This window comes from Canis aureus, chromosome 13 (assembly GCF_053574225.1).
Source record: "Canis aureus isolate CA01 chromosome 13, VMU_Caureus_v.1.0, whole genome shotgun sequence".
NCBI lineage: Eukaryota > Metazoa > Chordata > Mammalia > Carnivora > Canidae > Canis > Canis aureus.
In genome coordinates, this window is record NC_135623.1 from 52,436,692 (window position 1) to 52,456,105 (window position 19,414).

Genomic DNA, 19,414 nt, shown 5'->3' on the forward strand with positions numbered 1-19,414 from the left:
GTTGGGAGACACAGACCCCACCAAAATCAAAAGCATGCTCCAGAGAGACAAGGGAGGTTAGAGCTTTTAAAGAGGAAAGAGAGAATTTACATAAGTTGTTTCACACAAAATGTGATTGGCACTGGTATAGTTATACTAATCTATACATGATTGGATGCTAGGGCTAGTGTTAGGCAGAAAGTTCATTTGTGTCCATTTTAACATATAACAGATGCCTAGGCTTTCAGCTAAGTTCAGCAAAAATTCTGAGAATTTGAGACGAAGACGTGCATAAGCCCTACATGCTCAATGTCCACCCAGCTCCATTTTAAATTAACCCTCTTAAGGAAGCTTACTCCATTTTATTCTCTCTGTTGTTACTTTCAACTAATGGTTTTACTTCCTATTTCACTGAGAAAATAGAAGCAATCTGAAAATAGCTTTCTCACCTTTTTATCACAAATTCTGCCAGTATTCATATGGCACATCATTCCCACTTATTCTTGGGGATGCGTTCAAAGATCCCCCAGTGGCTACCTGAAACCGTGGGTAGCACCAAACCTTGTATATACCAGTTTTTCCTATACATACAAACCTTGATAAAGTTTAACTTATAAATTAGCACAGTAAGAAATTAACAATAACTAAAAATAGAACAATTATAAAAATGTACTGTAATAAAACATATGTGAATGTGGTCTCTGTGTCTTTTTCAAAATATCTTATGTACTGTACTCACCCTTTTTTCCTGTGATGATGTGAGATAACAAAATGCCTGAGTGATGAGATGAAGTGAGGTAAAAGGCATAGGCATTTTGACACAGTGTAGCATCAAAGGCTACTAATGACCTTCTGATGATTCTTCGGAAGGATGGTCAGCTGCTTCCAGTTGACCACAGTAAGGGGAAATGCCAATAAATGCCACAGGTGAAGGGGGACTACTGTAACTCTATATTCCACCATTTTTCCTGAACAATGAGCGATCTCTCCCTGCTCCTAGCTATATTCATGGAATGATAATTAATACACACATTAATTTTATAGCCTTTAGTAATTCGTATTTGTCACCATCAAAAGGATATGTAGTTAAATTAAGATCCTATCTTATTCCAGTCATAGCACTACTGTGATATTGTTCCATTTTTAAAATTCTGAGCTTGTAGCCTGGTCACAATATTTATAGGTATCAGTGAGGCAGGAGAATCCTGATACCGAATATCTGTCAACAAAGTATTCAGAAGTCCAATGTCTTTGAAGGAGGGAAGCTTTCAAATATCTAGTATCAAGTAACCATATTCATAATTTTGGGCAAATTGAGGATGTTGAAGAGAGTAAAGATTAATCTTGCTTTTTATTTTTTTAAGAACATTGTCGACAAGAAAAAAAGTGAAAAGATTTGTCAGGTTTTTTATTGAACAGCTATTACACTTTTTAGAATAGCTCTAAGATAAGTGAGAGTCTTTAGTAAGGTATGTAACCTCCAAATGTAACATTGTTCCTTTGGGGAAAATGGGATCTCCTTAGAACAATTTACCTTATGATGTAATTTCCAAAGAAACTGGTAAGGAAATGAAATTTGCCTATACCTGCCCTACTTTTTTCACAGGAATACTCTGAAGCTTAAAAAAAATGTTGGCTATAAGTGCAATTTGAAAAAGGTAAGTAAGTTAAATGTAAACTATTATCGAAAAAAAAAATCCAGTTCTTTTTTTTTTTAATCCAGTTCTAATCACAGAAATATTCTGTCCTAGGGTAGGCCGCATGATTACTACCCACAGTCATCCTTTTATTTTTGAATTTTGTGGGACCAGGGACTATATCTTTTAAATTCTCTTCCATTACAAAGCCTAAATAAGGACAATTTTAAAAAGAGATAAAATTAAACAAGCATTTAAGGAATCTAAAAGAGAAAATGGATGCATGCTAACCCCTGGAGTAATAAGCTGAGTGGACTCAGCTGGCTGAGTCTGATAAGCTGAGTGATGCACCGGCCAGGTGCATCAGAGGCTCTGATGGAAGGACAATGAGAAGGTATTTCTGAAAAGGAACTGGGAGGGTACTCTGGTCGGAGTGAGTGGCACATATGGAAGGCTTGCTGGCAGAAAGGGTGAAACTGGATAGCACTTGCTTGAGAGTCGTCAAATGTATTTGTCTGACTATCCTTGCCTGTATGGATGATAAACACAGACTAGTCAGATTCCATTCATAATGCTGAAGATGGACAGACAAGACACTCTGGAGTTTCAGTTTCCTGTAGTTTGGGTAGAAGACAGTGAAGATCCTTGAAGAACCCTGGGATGAGACCGTAGATGCGAGCAAACAACACATTCTCAGTATTCTAGAACTAGCTCTGAGTAAAGATAGAAAGAGGGGACAAGACAAAGTCTTTCATATGAACTCAAGTTAGCTCCTTACCAGCCATGAAGGATAAAGAAAAGAAATGATCTAGAAAACTATTACCACAGACCAGAAATGGAAAAAAAGAACATTAAAGAATGTCTCCAAGGATTAAAGTAGGTAAGGGCTCAAAGCAAAAGAGCTTAAAATGTTATTAAAAACAATCTCTAAAACTTAATAGATTCAAGGCATGAGTCTATTTTTTTCTAAGTCTCACATAGATAGAAATTACAAAACTATAGCATGAATAAGTTTTACCTGAAATGACTAATATCAACATAGTATTACTAAAGTTAGGAATAATGACACATAACCACTTCCTTGAGACACCTACATCACCATTCCCTAATGTTACGTAACCACAGGACGCTTTATGAATTATGAAATGTTGATAGAATACCAACATTTTGATAGGAGATATTATGCACACTTGATTAAAAGAGAACAGCAAGAAATAAGTGCTTCAGGAAAACATCAAAATTGAATTCGTATGCTTGAGAAGAAATAAACACATAATGAAATCACAAATTCAATAAAAATAAGTATTTAATAAAATCATCAATATATTCAATAGAAAAATCTTCTTATATTTTAGAGATGATCAAATATCTAGAAGCAAATGCTATGATGTCCATAACTTACTTTAAAATACTTCCACAGAAATAAGTACATTTGTAAAGCACATTAAGCAAACTGAACACTTTTTTTAAGTCATGCAAACCCAAAGGTCAGTACATGAAGCGGCAAGTTGGAGCAGAGCTACGGAGCCTGGAGTGTAGTGTATGTGCTCACCATGTCTACAAAATCGAGGCATTTCAAACCATGGGGTGCAAATGTTAGATTCTTCACAGCACAAAACCCATCAACCAGTTTTGGATATCAATTTCAGAATAGCAGTTTTAAAGCTCTGGTTGACAAATTAAAATGAAAAAATTCGAACACTTTGCTACAAAATTAAATCAATAATCATATATGGCAAGCTGGAAGTCTCAATCACTGTTTCCTTAACTCAGAATTCAGATGAGGTCATGAAAAATATCTTAGCAGCATTTTAAAAATATAAATTAAAGAGATTAGGAAGAGGCTTTGCCTCAACGTTCACCTTACATGCCAGCTTCCTTGTCTCTTGTTCACCTCTACCTAAATAATCTAGGTAAAATTATTTCCCCAATAAAATTCTTTTTCCAGACTTACCAAGAAGTCTTGAAAAAAAGCACAATGTAGTATATGCTAATTGTAGATGGTGTTGACTTTTCTTCCACATATTACAAAAGTAAATTTAGCAGAAAGATTTATACTCACTACTTAGCAATGTTCCTGCATATCTTTTTGTGCTGTTTCTAATTACAAAGTTATTTTGAATGTGTGTAAAGCAGGAGTTTGCCTAAAGGCCCAACCTGACATTCTTAGAACAATATCCCCCTTATTGCCCATCTCCCCATCCCATTCTCAGTCTTCATTCCCTTTGACCTCTTGACCACTCACTCATTGCCATAACTCACTTCTTTCTTCCTGTCACAGATGTGGCCCTTCCCTGGTTCTTTCTCTGATGCTTCTCTCTCTGTTTGACAAGCAGACCTGCTTACCCTAAACTGAATGCTTTGTACAAGGCTCATCCTGGCTTCTTAGCCCTTTCCTTTTTTCACATTCAGTCTCCAAATGAAATGCTTCCAGTTCATGGCTTCAGTTACTGCTTACTACCCTCGTTCATGACCAAAGGCCTCACCTAGGCCCAGGTCTATTGTTCCATACGCCCTTAGATATCCATCACATCTACTTGAATGGATCTGATGCTTAACAGTTTCCAAACTGTTTAAAAACTTAATTCCTCTTCTTCCCACTTATATAAACCTCTCTTGACCCCTCAAAACTGGCTTCCTTTTCCTGGTACCCTAATGGATTCACTGTCCATCTTCCTCATCTGGCCATTTTGCTCACATTCTGAGATAAAAGCAAAGTCCAGTAACTGTCAAAGCCAAAGTATTTACTAGATAACCCTTTACAAAAAATGTTTCCTGAACCGCTAGCTAGCATAGCTCTATCCTAACCCTTGGTGAGCTGTTTTTAAGCTGTTTATATATTTTCCCCCACTCTAGACTTCTTTAGAATAGAGTTACATCTTGTTCGTTTTGTTTTGGGTTTTTTTTTAAGATTTTATTTATTTATTCATGAGAGACAGAGAGAGGCAGAGACAGAAGCAGGCTCCCTGCAGGAAGCCTGATGTGAGACTTGATCTCAGGTCTGGGATCACACCCTGAGCCACTCAGGCGTCACTGTTGGTTTTTAAAATCTGTCTTCCTAGCACAGAACCTGGTACATAGTTTTAATTAATAAATATTGGTATAGAGTTATTTTTTTTATTCTTCCTGCTTCTTCCTCTAGATCTACTCTGCACTCTTTCCCACAAAATAACTCTTGGTTTAGGGACACCTGGGTGGCTCAGCAGTTTTGAGCCTTTGGCTTGGGGTGTAATCCTGGTCCAGAAATTGAGTCCCTCATTGGGCTCCCTGCGAGGAGCTTATTTATCCCTCTGTCTATCTCTTTGTCTCTGTGTGTGTCTCATAAATAAATAAATAAATAAAAATAAATAAATAAATAAATAATTTTTTTTTTTAGCTCTTGGTTTCATTAGATTGTTTGCAAAAATGGCTAAAATAATTCTCTATTTCCATGCTCTTGGTTAGTCTCCTCTAATACTGGCTCTGGCCCTGATCATGTTACTTGCTTTGGCCAATGGGATGACAACAAACATGGTGCAAGATGACACTTGAAGACTACTTGGTTATTGGGGCTTGCCCTTGCTTCTGCACTTGGAACCCTGACACCACCAGATCAATGAGCCAGGCTAGCCTGCTGGATGATGGAAGACACATGGCCCTGAGAATCCCTTGCTCCAGCCAAGAGCCAGATATGTGAGTGAGGCCATCAAATGCTGGCTGACTACACACACATAAGGAAACTCTACTACATAAATGAGCCTGCCCAAGACCAGCAAAAGAACTACCCAGATGAATCTAATCAAAACTGCTGACTTACAATGTCATGAGCTAATAAACTATTGTTGTTTTAATCCAATATGTTCTTTTGGTGGAAGGGTTTGTTATATAGAATATACTTCCTGCTATTTTGGTGTTCTTCATTTTAAATATCTCTAGGATTTGTGCCTTAAACTTGACCACCAAACCAAAGCTGTGTCTACTACCACTTTACTCTCTACACTTATGCTTTATACTAAGGTAACACCATGTAGGAGAGGAAGAAAAAATTTTCCATCTATCTTTCTTCTAAGTCCTCTGGCTGGTTGAATAATCAAATTAACAAATAGATTCTATATGTTGGAAAATTGAATTTAAATAAAAAACTAAAAAGAAATAGAATAACTAGAGAAAACAATTTCAATTACGTTCATATGGGGGCCCCACAAAAATAATAAGACCCCAGGACAGATCAGACAATTGAGGCTTATATGCCATCTTGAGCTAAGGAATGGGATAAGGGCCTGGGGCTTCAAGGAGGAGGAGGGTGATTCACAAGAGGATAAGAAAAGCAGATGTTTGGTAATTATGTTTGTCTTGCCATTCAGATAGTTCATTCTGATTTTAAAAAGAAGAAGAAAGCAAGCAAGCAAGCATGCAAGGTATCTCTTGGTAGTAGCTCTGTTTCTTGGTCAGCCCCTCATCTAAAATTTTTTAGGCAGTTTGAGGGAGAGGTAATAGTTTCTCTTGAATCTGTTGAGTCTTAATTGCCTTCAGCTGAAAGTAGTCTACCTGCCAAAGTGGCACATTTGGGGGAGACTTGTTCCTACCTCCTTCAACACTAACCTGTCTTCCTGCTTCTAGTTTCTAGTTTCTAGTTTTTAGATATGTAAATTATAAGCTCCAGAAGAAATTCATCACAGATCCATATATCCCTTGATATCCTTTGATATCCTAAAGATGATGTGATCTTAACAATTTCCTCTTATATACAAGCAAATTGTCTATTCTATGTATGTCCCACCATTATATTTTGGAGGCACAGTTTTTACAGGTTCACGGCTGGAGATGAATTTTGCCTTAGGGATGAATCATACCGCCAGTCTCACTCATATCTGATTTAGATGATATTTAGATGAGACTTTGGACCTTTGACTTTAGAGTTAATGTTGGAATGAGTTAAGACTTTTGGGGGCTGTTGGGCTAGAATGAATGAATTTTTCATGCAAGAAAGACATGAATTTAAGAAATGTAGGGACAAAAAAAAAAGAAATGTAGGGACAAAATGTTATAAACTGAATGTTTTCCTCTCAAATTCATATATTGAAACCTATATTGTGATTTATAAGGAATATATATTTGGTCATTCTAATGAACAGAGTATATGTCTCACATGTATTTCATCTTCATCAACAATTCCTGGGTCACAGATCCCAACACTCTTGGAATCTCCTGAGCAATAAGAGTATCTTTGGTTAAAATATTTAGTCTCTTGACCTCAGTGCAGAAAAAACACTTCAGAACCATAAAGGTGAAGTGAATGTCTTATTCATGACAAGCCCCTTTCCAACACAACGGGACTATGTTAATGAGATGACTTCTGGAAAGCAAGTAAGGATGGGGGCTAACTGTCAGGGGAACCAACCATGAATAGAGGGTTGGAACTTTCAATCTCATGCCCTGATTTCTTGAGACTGTATCAATGATCAATGGCCAATGATTTAATCAATGATGCCTATGTAATGAAGCCTCCATCAAAAAACAAAAAAGAGAGGATTTGGAGAGCTTTCAGTTTGGGGAACCAGATGGCTTCCATGTACCACCATGCCAGGCCCCAAACTCCACAAAGACAAAAGCTAATTTGTTCAGGACCTCACCCTGTGTATCTTTTTACTGGGCTATTGGTTAGTATCCCTTGATACCCTTTGTCATAAATCAGTAATCCAGTGAGTAAACAACTTTCCTGAGTTCTGTGAGCCACTCTAGCAAATTAATCAAACCCAAGGAGGAGGGTGTATGAACCTCTGATTTACAGCCAGTCAGTCAGAAGCACAGACAACAACCTGGGTTTGTGATTGGCATCTTAAATGGAGTGCCATCTCTTGGGACCAAGCCCTTCACTTGGAGAATCTGATGCTATTTCTGGAAAGATAGTGTCAGAATTAAGTTGAATTGTAAACATCTAGCTGGTGTTAGAGAACTGGTTGGTGGTGTGGAAAACTGCCCCCCTCAAATATGCCCCTCCACACATTAGAACTGTTGATCAGAACCCATTAAGTCTTAACCTCCTATGTGATGGTATTTGGAGATGGGGCCTTGGGATATAACTAGGACTTGATGAGGTCATGACAGTGGTGACTTCATGATGGGAATAGTACCCTTATAAAAAGAGATACCAGGGTACATATCTTTTCTCTCTCTCTCACTTTCTTTCCCTTTGCCATGTGAGGACCCAGCAAGAAGCCAGGAAGAGAGAGAGTTCTCACCAGAATCTGAGCATGCTGGTGCCCAGATATTGGACTTCCAGCCTCCAGAACTATGAGAAAATAAATATCTGTTGTTTGAACTATCTAGTCTGTGGTATTTTACTATGGCAGTTTGAGCAAGACAAGTGGTCAATATCCACAAGGCAAGAATCTCTTGCATCTCTACCAATCGAAATTGTTATTTCTATGTTCAAGAATCTCTTGTATTGCTACCAGTTTTCTGCAACCTACAGAGTTGTAAAAGAGCTCAAAGTTGATGGAAGGCACAGATAACACAGAAAAATGCACTAGACAGGACACCTAGTGATCTTCCCTGCCAATTTCAAGTTTTCCTGACATATCTAAAGCAGAGACTGTAAGCTATTGGTCCTTACCTCTACTCGTCCGAACTTATTCCATGGAACACCTGCTGTCACCTCTTTCAATTAATTCTGTTTATTCAAGCTTATGCATATTTTGTTTGTCATCTTATATTACGAGTGCAACCTGCAGCTCCCAAGCCCATACCAACCTAAAGGAACATTCAAAAGTCAGAGTCACAGTGATGTCCTCATAGCACCCATCCTGGCCTCTAGTCCTCACCAGCAAAATCTTGAACCTTCAGACCCCTCCTGTGTCATTAAAGGGATCCCTGGGGCCATGTTGCATAAACTCTGCTATGGATAATTGTTCTCCTTACAGCCACTTCAAGACACCAGATAACCTTCCAGCTTTTAAGTTCTAGCTCCTTAGATGCCATTGATCACCTTGGCCTTCATCACTGCTACTATGTCACTTTCCTAAGGTCACTCAAGGTGCCATGTGAAGCTGCTTATTCTGTTCTACCATTCTCCTCATGGACAACTAAGAAAGGAACAAATGAAAATAAAAAGAGTTAAGGCTTATTGAGCTCTTATTATGTGCCAAGCCCAGGTACTTTACATTCTTTTCTTTTTCTTAACTCATATCATTTTTGTTTCTGCTTTGGTAGTTAAAGGTAAATTATATATCCCCGAAATAGCATTTCTAAAATATAAGACTGTTCTCCTATATGCCAAAAGAATCGCATTTAATTAAGTTCATTTCACATTTGATAAATTTAGTAAATCCTTCACTGCATCCAATATCCAATCCAAATCTAAATTTTCCCAGTTGTCCAAAAATGTTCCCCACAGTTGGTTTCTCCAAACCAGAACCCAATCCAGGACAGTGCATCTGGTGGTCGTGCTCCTTTATGTCTCTTTTAATCTAGAAAAATACCCATTTTTCATCGACTGACTTGTTAAGGAGCCGGGGCCAATTGTCCTGTAAAATGTCACACTTTCTGGATTTGTCTATTTGTTTCCTCATAGCATGTGTTTAACTTGTATGTCTGTCTCCTATCTTTCCTGGAAACTTGTATAGCTAAAGCCTTAAGTTAAACATCTGTGGCCAGATAGAATATGTCATCAGAGGACAACTAATATCTGCTTGCCTAACCATTAGTGATGCTAAGATAGAACAGTTTCTCAGCCCTCCAGTGAGATTACCAGTGGTCTACAAAACATTGGGCTACATTAGGCCTTAAGTAGGTTTCAATGAGGTAACCTGCAGTCTTGACCACCATGAGCAACATTATTGCAGTGAAAAAACACTTTAGAATCCTTAGCAACCCATCACAGGCTAACATTTGGAAACATTTTCTTTTAAAAACAAACTGCCTGTAGTGAATTTCAATTAAAAATGGAACTTAAGAGCACCTGGGTGGCTCAGCGGTTGAGTATCTGCCTTTGGCTCAGATCATGATCCCAGGGTCCTGGGATCAAGTCCCACATCGGGCTCCCCACAGGGAGCCTGCTTTCCCTCTGCCTGTCTCTGCCTCTCTCTTTCTGTGTATCTCATGAATAAATAAGTTTTAAAAACTTTAAAAAAATGGAACTTAAACTCAATGGGCTTGCTTTTTCTTCTCCAGGCCTGTGATGTATGTTGTCAACAGCAAGTCCTGACCATGGCACTGCCCAGTATGAAGGCTACGGTGACAGGTCCAGGTCTCTGATGTGCAAGTCCCCAGTTTCTCCCCTTCTCCAAGGGTTCCTCTCTGACCCCTTCATGTTTCCTATCCCCCAGGGGGCCCTGAAGTGAACACAACATTTTTAGCAAATGCTGTGAGACACAAATCCTTTATTGCACTTCAGGTTTGAGGATCTTAAGAATTAGCAATTGTGAAATGGATTTGCAAATTTGAATCAAAAAACTTAAATTCATAAGAACTTTTATCCGAAAGACACATGAGAACTGGGCTTTTAAGTGCTATCTTGAGTACTTCTTGATCTTCAGCAATTATTCAGGAAATCAATAATGATAATATGATGCTGAGAAAAATCAGTGTAACTACCATTATAGTAATGCTCCACTTATGAGCTGCTTGAACCAGAAGTCAAGTGTGGTTAAGAAAGTCTGGAAATTCCAAAGACCCGAAAATCTGCTTTCAACCTACCTTCCAGGGGAAAGAAATAATCCTTGGAAGTAGAATTGAGAAACTTAGTCAATATACTAATTATATTTTCATTAAAAGTACAAAGCAGTGGCGGACACCTGGGTGGCTCAGTCCGTTGAGCATCTGACTCCTGGTTTCAGCTCAGGTCATGATCTCAGGGTCGTGAGATGGAGTCTCACATCAGGCTCCATGCTCAGCAGGGCGTCCGCTTGAGATTCTTTCTCTCTCTCTCTCTCTCCCTCTTTCTACCCCTACCCTTGCCCCCAATCTCTCTCTAAAATAAATAAATAAATAAATCTTTTTAAAAACTTAAAAAGTATGAAGCAAAAAAAAAAAAGTACAAAACAGGGAATATAGAAATGGAGTAAGTATATAAAGTCCTGTATATGGGGAGAGGGGTTAGTGGAAGTAGTTAATTTAAATGAAAACAGATTTAAATCTATTGAAGTCATTTTTTCCCAAAGCAGAGAAGACAAGAATATAAATCTCTAAAAACTAAGGAAAGTTTGTGTTGTTCTCACCTAAAACGAGTAAGGCAATCCCAATCCCTTACAAAGGCAGATCTATGCTGGTGATCTACATAAAAAGATCTTTGTTAGAAGAAGCAGTAAATTTATTTTATGAACGTGTAGGGTAGATAAACAGGTAATATATAGAGGCAGATTTCATATCAATGTCAGGAAGAATTTTTTGTATGGCAAACTATATATAATATAAATTTATCACTTTAACCATTTTTAAGCATACAGCTGTGGCATTAAGTACATTCACATTGTTGTGCAACCATCACCACCACCACCATTTACCTCTAGAACATTTCCATCCCAAACTGACACTCTGAAACACATTAAATAGTACATCCTCAGGTCTCCCCCAAGACCAGTCCATGGCTACCACCGTACCATTTACTGTGTCTGATTTTGACTACTACTCTAAAGCACTTCATATAAGGAAAATCACACAATAGCTGTCCTTTTGCATCTGGCATGGTTCACTTAACATAATGTCTTCAAGTTTCATCCACATTGTAGCATGTATCAGAATTTTACTCTTTTTTAAGACTGAATAATATTTCATTTTATGCATGTGTGTATGCTACATTTTGTTTACCATTCATCCATAGATGGACATTTGGGTTATTTCCATCTTTTGACTATTGTGAATAATGCTGCTATGAACATAGGTATACACATACCTGCTTTTATTCACATTGGGTATATACCCAGAAATAGAATTTGTTGGATCATACAATACATCATACATACGTACATCATTAATACAGTAATTTTATGTTTAATTGTTTGAGGAACTGCCATACTGTTTTCCAAGCTACTGCACTATTTTCCATTCCCTGAGCTGAAGGTAGATGCTTAACCAACTGAACCACCAAGGCACAGCCAGAGAAGGAACTTTTAATAACTAGACCTGTGCCACCGTGGGATGAGCTGTTCCCAGGATGTAGGGACTGATTAATGTGCTCTACCAAAGACTGGATAGACTAACATGTTCAGTTACGCAAGTTGTGCACTGTCCAAGTGTGTCTGGTTGCAGGGTGAGTAGGGACTAAAATCCAGCACATGTTTCATATTCCAAGGTGTGAACCCTGGTATAGAACTGCCTCTTCTGGAAGGAAGCAATAATTTTTCCTTCTCTGGAAATATTGCCAGCTTGCCAAGCCATATGCTTGAAAGGGTACCTTTTTTTCCATGAAAACTAAGGCATCCATTTATGGAAGCTATCAGTTATCTTGACTGACTGACCCTCTGTCATGAGAAAGCTGTAGATAGAATAGATTAATGCACAGGATAATACCTAGTCCAGTTGGACTACATGACTGTTAAGGCCTCATTCAATGATGATATTCTGTGCATCTCTCTGATTATTTTACATGATGCCCTCTTAAACTTCTTTGCACGCCTTGCATTGACAGGTGGAAGCAATATCCCCTCACCTTGAATCTGGGACCAGTGACTGCTTCATAATAGAGTTCTACAGAAGTGACACTGTACCAATTTCCAGGCCAGACCTTAAGAAACTGGCAGCTTCACGTCCCAACTCTTTGGACACTCCTTCTTGGAACCGGGCCACCATGCTGTGAGGAAGCCTAAACCACTTTGTAGAGAGACAAACATGGAGGGAAACCAACACTCATCACCAAGTGAGTGAACTGCCTTGCAAGTTGGAGCCTCCAGCCCCAGCAAAGATGAGCTGTCCCTGCCAAGCCCTGCTCAAATTGCAGAATGATGAGTAAAGTAAATGACTGCTGTTGTTTGAAGCCACTACTGTCTTGGGGTGATTTTCTTTAGCTGTAATAGATGAGCAGAACAGTCTGTATATCATGTTACCAGCACTCCAAACTCACGTTTCCATAATATGTCTCATACCAGCAGCACATTAAGTGACTCCAAGGGAGAACTTTCTCTAAGGAGCCCTCAAGTTTTTCTCGAATGTCACGGGCAATGGCCTTTGTCCCTCACCTCCTCTCCCGCTCTGCAATTTAGGATAAAACTCTCTATTACAGAAAGATTCTGAGAGCTACCTTCTGCAGTGTCTGCACCCCTCAGTGCTTGGATTTCTTGAGGAATCCAAAGTGTCTCTGAGCCACACACTGGACCCTTCCACAGACTCTCCTGCCTTGCCCTGGAGTGGTGTGGAGCCTTGGGGTGCAGGCTTCTAGGAATGAGATCAAAGCAACACTTGATCAGTCCACCGCTAGGTTGGCTCTTTCACTTGCCACAAGCTTAAGAAGGGGGGCAGACAAGGCAAGCCAAGAGGCGGGGACGTGGAGCCCCCCCCGCCAGCAGCACCCTTCCGCTCGGGCTCCATCTGTAGTCCTTCCCTCTCGGATCACCCGCCTGCGCCCGCAGCGAAGGGAGCGGGTTTTCAGCAGGGCCTCCCTCGGTTCTGGGGCTTGCTGTTGCCGAACCCCCTTCACTTCGGGAGCGAAAGAGTTAAGACTCTCGCCCCCGGGGCCTGGGGGGGCGGCGGCCGGGTGCGGTCTAGGGGGCCGGCGGGGGGGCGGGGGGCGCTCCTGCGGGCCGGGGCCGGGCGGGCGGTCGGGGGGCGCGGCGCGCAGGGGGCCGGCCGCGCGGGGGCGTGTCCCCTCGAGTCTCCCGCGAGCTCGGCGCGCGCGCAGTCGTCCCCGTGGTCCGGCGGCCGCGCACAGCGGGCGAGAGGCTCGGTCCGCCGGCGGCCGCTGCGGCTCCGGGAGCTCCCGCGGGAGCGGGGCGGCGTGGGAGCCGGGCCTGCAGCACCGGCGCTCGGCTGCGCTTCCTCGGGCGGCGCGCGGACCGGGCGGCCGTGGCCCCGCCGAGCTCCACGGTCGGTGCACCTCTTCCCGTCGGGGGGCGGGGGGGGCCTGCCGGAGGACAGCCGGGCGCCCCGCAGCCTGGCGCCCCCGCCCGGGGCTGCCCCCCACCTGCCCGGGGCGCCCCAGGCGGGATTCGGCCTCCGGGCTCTGCCTGGGGCTCCCTGTCCCCGACGCTGCGAGAGCGTGGAGGAACCTCACGCCCTCGGCGGCGGCCCCGCGGCGGCTGGTGAGGTTCCCTCGCAGCCTTTGCTCGCTCCGCGCGCCCGGGCCGCGCCGAGGGCAGGAGGGCAGGAGGGCAGGCGGGCAGGCGGGCGCGGGGAGGGCGCGGGGAGGGCAGGGGGCGCGGGGAGGGCGCGGGGCCGCGGGGAGGGCAGGCGGGGGCAGGCGGGCAGGAGGGCGCGGGGAGGGGCGCGCCGAGGTCGGGGAAGCCCGGGCGCCCCCGGAGCCCGGCTCGGAGCCCGCAGGCCGAGGTCGGGGGCCGCTCTCCTTCAAAGGGCACTTGTTGCGTTTCACGTGCGGAAAACCCGGGCTGTGTGTAGATCACCAGCCCCTGCTGACACCACCCTGGGGGAGTTCCCGGACAGAGTTGTTGGCCGGCGGGGTGGGGGCACATCAAAGTCGGGCGTCGTCAGGAAGAACCGAGCAGAGCCCGCGGCAAACTAGTAAAAAGTTCCTAGTTTATTTGTTTGGCTCCCCCCCCCCCCGCCCCTCCTCGGTTGCTGTTCACGGTTTTCCCCCCACTTCGTAGCCCCCCCCCCCCCCGGGGTTAACTATGGAGAAACACCTTGGCAATCATTTCAGTAAATTGACTGCTTTAAATTTATGCCATTTCGGTAAGATTGGAATTTCCAAATTACTAATTACAGGCGAACTTTAATCCTAAAAATCCAAGATGGTAAATGCTTACAGTGTAAGCCTAAGGATTCAGTCCTCTTCCTCAGTAACAGCTTTTGAACTCCACCAAATTCTTAGCCCCCAGATATGAAGAAGGCTGAATCTACAGCCCTTGGGCTGAACCTAAGAAGCTTCACTGGAGCTGGATCTAGTGACTGAGGGTTTCAAGCACAGCATGACATAGATCCATGGATTGGGCTACAGATTCATCCCTGGAGTAACATGTATTTGAGAGGCCTTTTTTGTTGTTTATCTTATTGTATTTTTCACCCAATGATAACATGATACCCATGCATCTTTGCCAAGTATCCCTTAGCCCTGCTGCTTAATACACGTAGAGGGGAATCCCTGGGTGGCTCAGCGGTTTAGCGCCTGCCTTTGGCCCAGGGCACAATCCTGGAGTCCCGGGATCGAGTCCCGCGTTGGGCTCCCAGCATGGAGCCTGCTTGTCCCTCCGCTTGTCCCTCCGCCTCTCTCCTCTCTCCTCTCTCTCTATCATAAAATAAAATAAATACACGTAGAGAGCTGATGGAGATGTCATCAGAAATGATGTGCTCCCGGAGGAAGGAAAGTGGTTTTGATGGTTTTGATGGTCACTAGCTCACCTCACACCTTGATAAGAACCCACAGCCTTGGCCTCCTTAGCTCCTACATCAACAGCCGACCAAGCAAACCAGCATGCTAATGTTCAACCACTAGTAGTACCTTTCCCCAGTGTCATAACCCCATGATAGCCAGATCAGTTCACTAAATACTCTCCTAGTGGACTCTGCTGGGCAAAGAGCCACTTCGTTTCCAGGAAAGGCTTTCTTTCTCTTATTTTTTAAGGAAACATTGCTGAAGGGTCCATTCCAACCTGGAAACTGGGAGACTTTAGCCATCAAATAGCACAAGGTATTGAAGGATTTCTTTTCTCCCATATCTGTGATCTGAAACGGAGAATGATGATCTGCTTTGTTCATAGAGTCCTGGTCTCCACTGTGGAATGCAAGTAGTGGCACTTCGTAGGTCTGTCAACATTCAGTCAGATATTTACTCCAAACTGTAAAAAGCAGGAAACAACTGCAAACTACTTATAATTAGGCAGAGCAAAGAGAGGCATTATACCTGTCCTGCCACTTCTTGATCACGAAGCCTTAACTTCTTCAAGACTCATTTTCCTCACAGTTAAAATGGGAATATTGCCCCTGCCTACCTAGAGTTGTAAAGCTCAAGTCAGATAACAGATGCATACATAATAAGCTATTAATATACATACGATGTCATTATTATTTCAGGTTCCTGTGAAAAACCTCAGGGGAAGGCAAAAGTATATGGTATTTGCACCTTGTACTTACTTCAGACCTTCCGTACAACCTAAATAAATCTTATTTCATCTACTTATTGTCGAAACCTAAGCTCTGTTGGTTTCCCAAGATAACTGTCCAAATTCTTAAAAGTGGTCAATACCAACCATAAATAGATAAAAAAAAATGGGACACAATTTTTAAAAATTAAGTTATGACCTGGGCATATAAATCATAGACACATGCCATTGCATTAATGATCTTATGGTCTTCATTTAAAGAATCATTAAAAACTCACAGAGAAGAAAATTCACAAAATATTTAAAGGGGAAGAGCCATTTTTTTAAATTTACCTTTGATTGCTATGTGACCAGCAACTCCCTCAATTACCCCAGCATCTTTACTTTAAGGATTGAAGTAGAAATCTATGGGATCCCTGGGTGGCGCAGCGGTTTGGCGCCTGCCTTTGGCCCAGGGCGTGATCCTGGGGCCCCGAGATCGAATCCCACGTCGGGCTCCCGGTGCATGGAGCCTGCTTCTCCCTCTGCCTGTGTCTCTGCCTCTCTTTCTCTCTCTCTCTCTCTATCATAATAAATAAATAAATAAATAAATAAATAAATAAATAAATAAATAAATGAAGGTATTGATGGAGTTAACCAGAGTTCTGATCTTTAAAAGAGCATTTTATAACACTTTAAACTTGGCTACGTGTGCTACATTTTATTCTCACGTTCATTATCATGTGCCAAACGGAACACATTTTGGAATATTAAATTGTTAATTACAGAATTGATTAATTTTTAGTCTTAATACCATGTGCCTTCTACTTGTCAAATAATGCCTTTTCTCTTCCATAATAAGTGACATTTTGTAACTCTTGAAGATTTTTGTGACTCAGGTTCTTACCAGCCTAGTTGAAACAGAGAGAAAAAAGTAACTTTTATCTACTAAAGGAAAAACTGGCATATCCTCATCCATATCATAATCTAGATAAAAGTATAGCTATGGATGGAGATGAGGGAGGGAAAGAGGAGAAGGCAGAGAGGCAGAGGGACAGAGACTGAGATAGAGAATTTGCCATAATGGAGCTTTTGTCTTCTCTCTCTTTTTTTTTTTTTTCCCTGCCATGAGATAACCTGACACAGATTATTTTATCTAATTACCAAATATATACTACTTTTTACTGGAAGTGGTAAATAATCATTGACTATAATTTTATTGGCAGCTGGATTTTGTAACCAAGATTATTTTTCCTCCTTTCTTTTCCAGGTGAAAAAAAAAAAGTGTGGGTATAAAGACAACGCAATAAGAACCCTTTCCTCAGATTCGCATCACGATGGAAACCTTTTGCCTCAAGGTGACCTTTTGGGTAGCGCTGGTTGGATATGTAATCGGTGATCATCCTGAGAGCTACAGCACAAACCTAAGCACTCCAGTGGATTTCACCACTTTTCATGGAACAGAACTCAGCTTCCTGGTCACCACTCATCGACCCACTAATTTGGCCCTACCTAGCAATGGCTCAATGCACAGCTATTGCCCACAGCAGACTAAGATTACTTCAGCTTTCAAATACATTAACACTGTGATATCTTGTACTATTTTCATCGTGGGAATGGTGGGGAATGCAACTCTGCTCAGGATCATTTACCAGAACAAGTGTATGAGGAATGGCCCCAACGCACTGATAGCCAGCCTTGCCCTTGGAGACCTTATCTATGTGGTCATTGATCTCCCTATCAATGTGTTTAAGGTAGGAAGTAACCATGAATATATTTGCAGGTTTGAACATATGCTCTGATTCCACAGTAAGAGAGTTGCTGCAGACCTTTGGAATTTTAGTCCATGTTTTTACTGAAAGTGATTTCTGCAACCTTCTAACTCTGTGGCATTTAAAATTTTTATTATTAGTTAAATGTTACATTCACCTGGTAACTCAGTTGTTAACAAAATCAGATTTCTGGGATGACTATTCAAAGTCATGGTCTTTAACGAAGCAGATTCTTATGCCAGCCCTCAGCCTGCTGAGTGGATGGGCAATCTTGGGAAGCAACTGGATTTTTCTGAGATTTGGTTTGCAGGGTGAGATCTACTGAGCCCAAGGAGTACTTACAATGAGTATCTCTTCAGTTGTCATTACCTTTGTAAGGTGCTGCCGTTCAGCAGCTAAATATCCATGGTACATCTTGAAGTGAAAAGTACCTATTTTCTTTTGACTATCTGGATTGATGATGGAAGCCAAAGGGCATGCTAGCTTACCTCAGTGACCTGGGTGACTTAGAGACGACGGGGTCCATGTGATCGCGGGCTAGTGCTAACCTTGTTGAACAGTGTCACTAAAGCTCTTTAAAACAGGCATCTGTTTATTGTCACCCCCTTCGTTTTCTTTGGTATATGCAGTTTTTATGAAGGAACCACTGTGTGTCCAACCCTGAGTGAGGAAGGAAGGATTCTGAGACAAATAAGACAAGGTTGGGGCTTCAGCGGGAGAGGTAGATAACCCACTGTCGCTGTGATCACCTCACTTCAGGGACTGCTTAGTATCAAAAAAAACTCAAGCCAGAAGGAGTTAGGTATTTCATATTTGGTCTAGCGGTTATGAGGGAAAATGGTTGTAGGAATCCAAATAACCTAAAATTCAAGTGAAATCATGTGGTCTGTGCCAGATGTTACAAAATGTCTTTATTCTAAGCCCAGCCTTTATTTTTTTTTCTTCTCATGTATTATCCATAAGAACAAAGCTATTCTGAGCAATAATATTCTGCAATATGACTTTAAATGGCAAATTTTGTCTGAAGACCTGATAAATTTTAAGTAAGTCTTGCAGTTTCCAATAGTTACACTTAAATAGCAAAATTATACTTGCCTGCCTATCAGGAAAAGCAGCCACACAATGAAGTCCTAACAATATAGCCGAAAACAGTGATTACAATCTTGAATATTACAAATAAAAAACATTCCAGAATTACTCCAATATACTGTTTGCAAAATTGGGGAAGTTAGACAAAAATGATTTTTAAAAATATACCGTATCTTTTCACAGAATAGCATGAAAACATGTTTTGTTTCCTTTTTTTTAAGATTGTTTTTATTTATTCATGAGAGATGCAGAAAGAGCAAGAGACACAGGCAGAGGGAGAGGCAGGCTCCCTGTGGGGAACCCAAGGTGGGACTCAATCCCAGGACCCTGGGATCACAACCTGAACCAAAGGCAGATGCTCAACCACTGAGCCACCCAGGTGCCCCGAAAACATACATTTTCTATTTGAACTTAAAATGGGATTTTAGAACTGAACTATGATGCAAAATGAAAATGTGTAAGTAACTTAAAATGTTTAGCACATGCTACAGAACTTTAATTTTTGAAGGTTATTCATTTTTTCTTTATGAAATATTACATGTAAATACTTGACTTTCTCATGACATCTTTCTTAATAATAGATTTAAATCTTTATATGACTCTTATTCAAAATTTGGCTCCAGTCAAAAATATAAAATGCAAAAAATACAAAAATACAAAAAATACAGTGTAGAGTATTAAATGTTGATTATTCACACATATACACTAGTTATCCAACCCAGCAGGGCTCAGGAGAATAATTAACTATCTCTGAATTAACTATTCCCATTTG

At 41.5% G+C, this 19,414-nt stretch overlaps 1 protein-coding gene and 1 long non-coding RNA gene across 12 annotated transcripts in view; both read left to right on the top strand.

The window, feature by feature from the left end:
- LOC144282514 (uncharacterized) overlaps positions 1-12,571 on the top strand; it is a 61,353-nt gene extending 48,782 nt beyond the window's left edge. For 4 of the 11 annotated variants that reach the window (XR_013350979.1, XR_013350978.1, XR_013350974.1 and 1 more), the window contains one exon: positions 5,061-5,451. This is a non-coding gene — a long non-coding RNA (uncharacterized LOC144282514). Of the gene's footprint in view, positions 1-5,060; positions 5,452-8,621; positions 8,750-9,767; positions 9,844-12,222 lie in introns of those variants that run through there. The other 7 variants (XR_013350976.1, XR_013350977.1, XR_013350980.1 and 4 more) reach the window with 4 other exon arrangements.
- Positions 12,572-13,472: 901 nt separating this feature from the next.
- EDNRA (endothelin receptor type A) overlaps positions 13,473-19,414 on the top strand; it is a 56,648-nt gene continuing 50,706 nt past the window's right edge. Inside the window, exons 1-2 of the mRNA XM_077846289.1 lie at positions 13,473-13,613; positions 17,052-17,535. Of these exons, the coding sequence (XP_077702415.1) occupies positions 17,119-17,535 (417 nt within the window). The 5' untranslated portion in view covers positions 13,473-13,613; positions 17,052-17,118. The remainder of the gene's footprint in view (positions 13,614-17,051; positions 17,536-19,414) is intronic.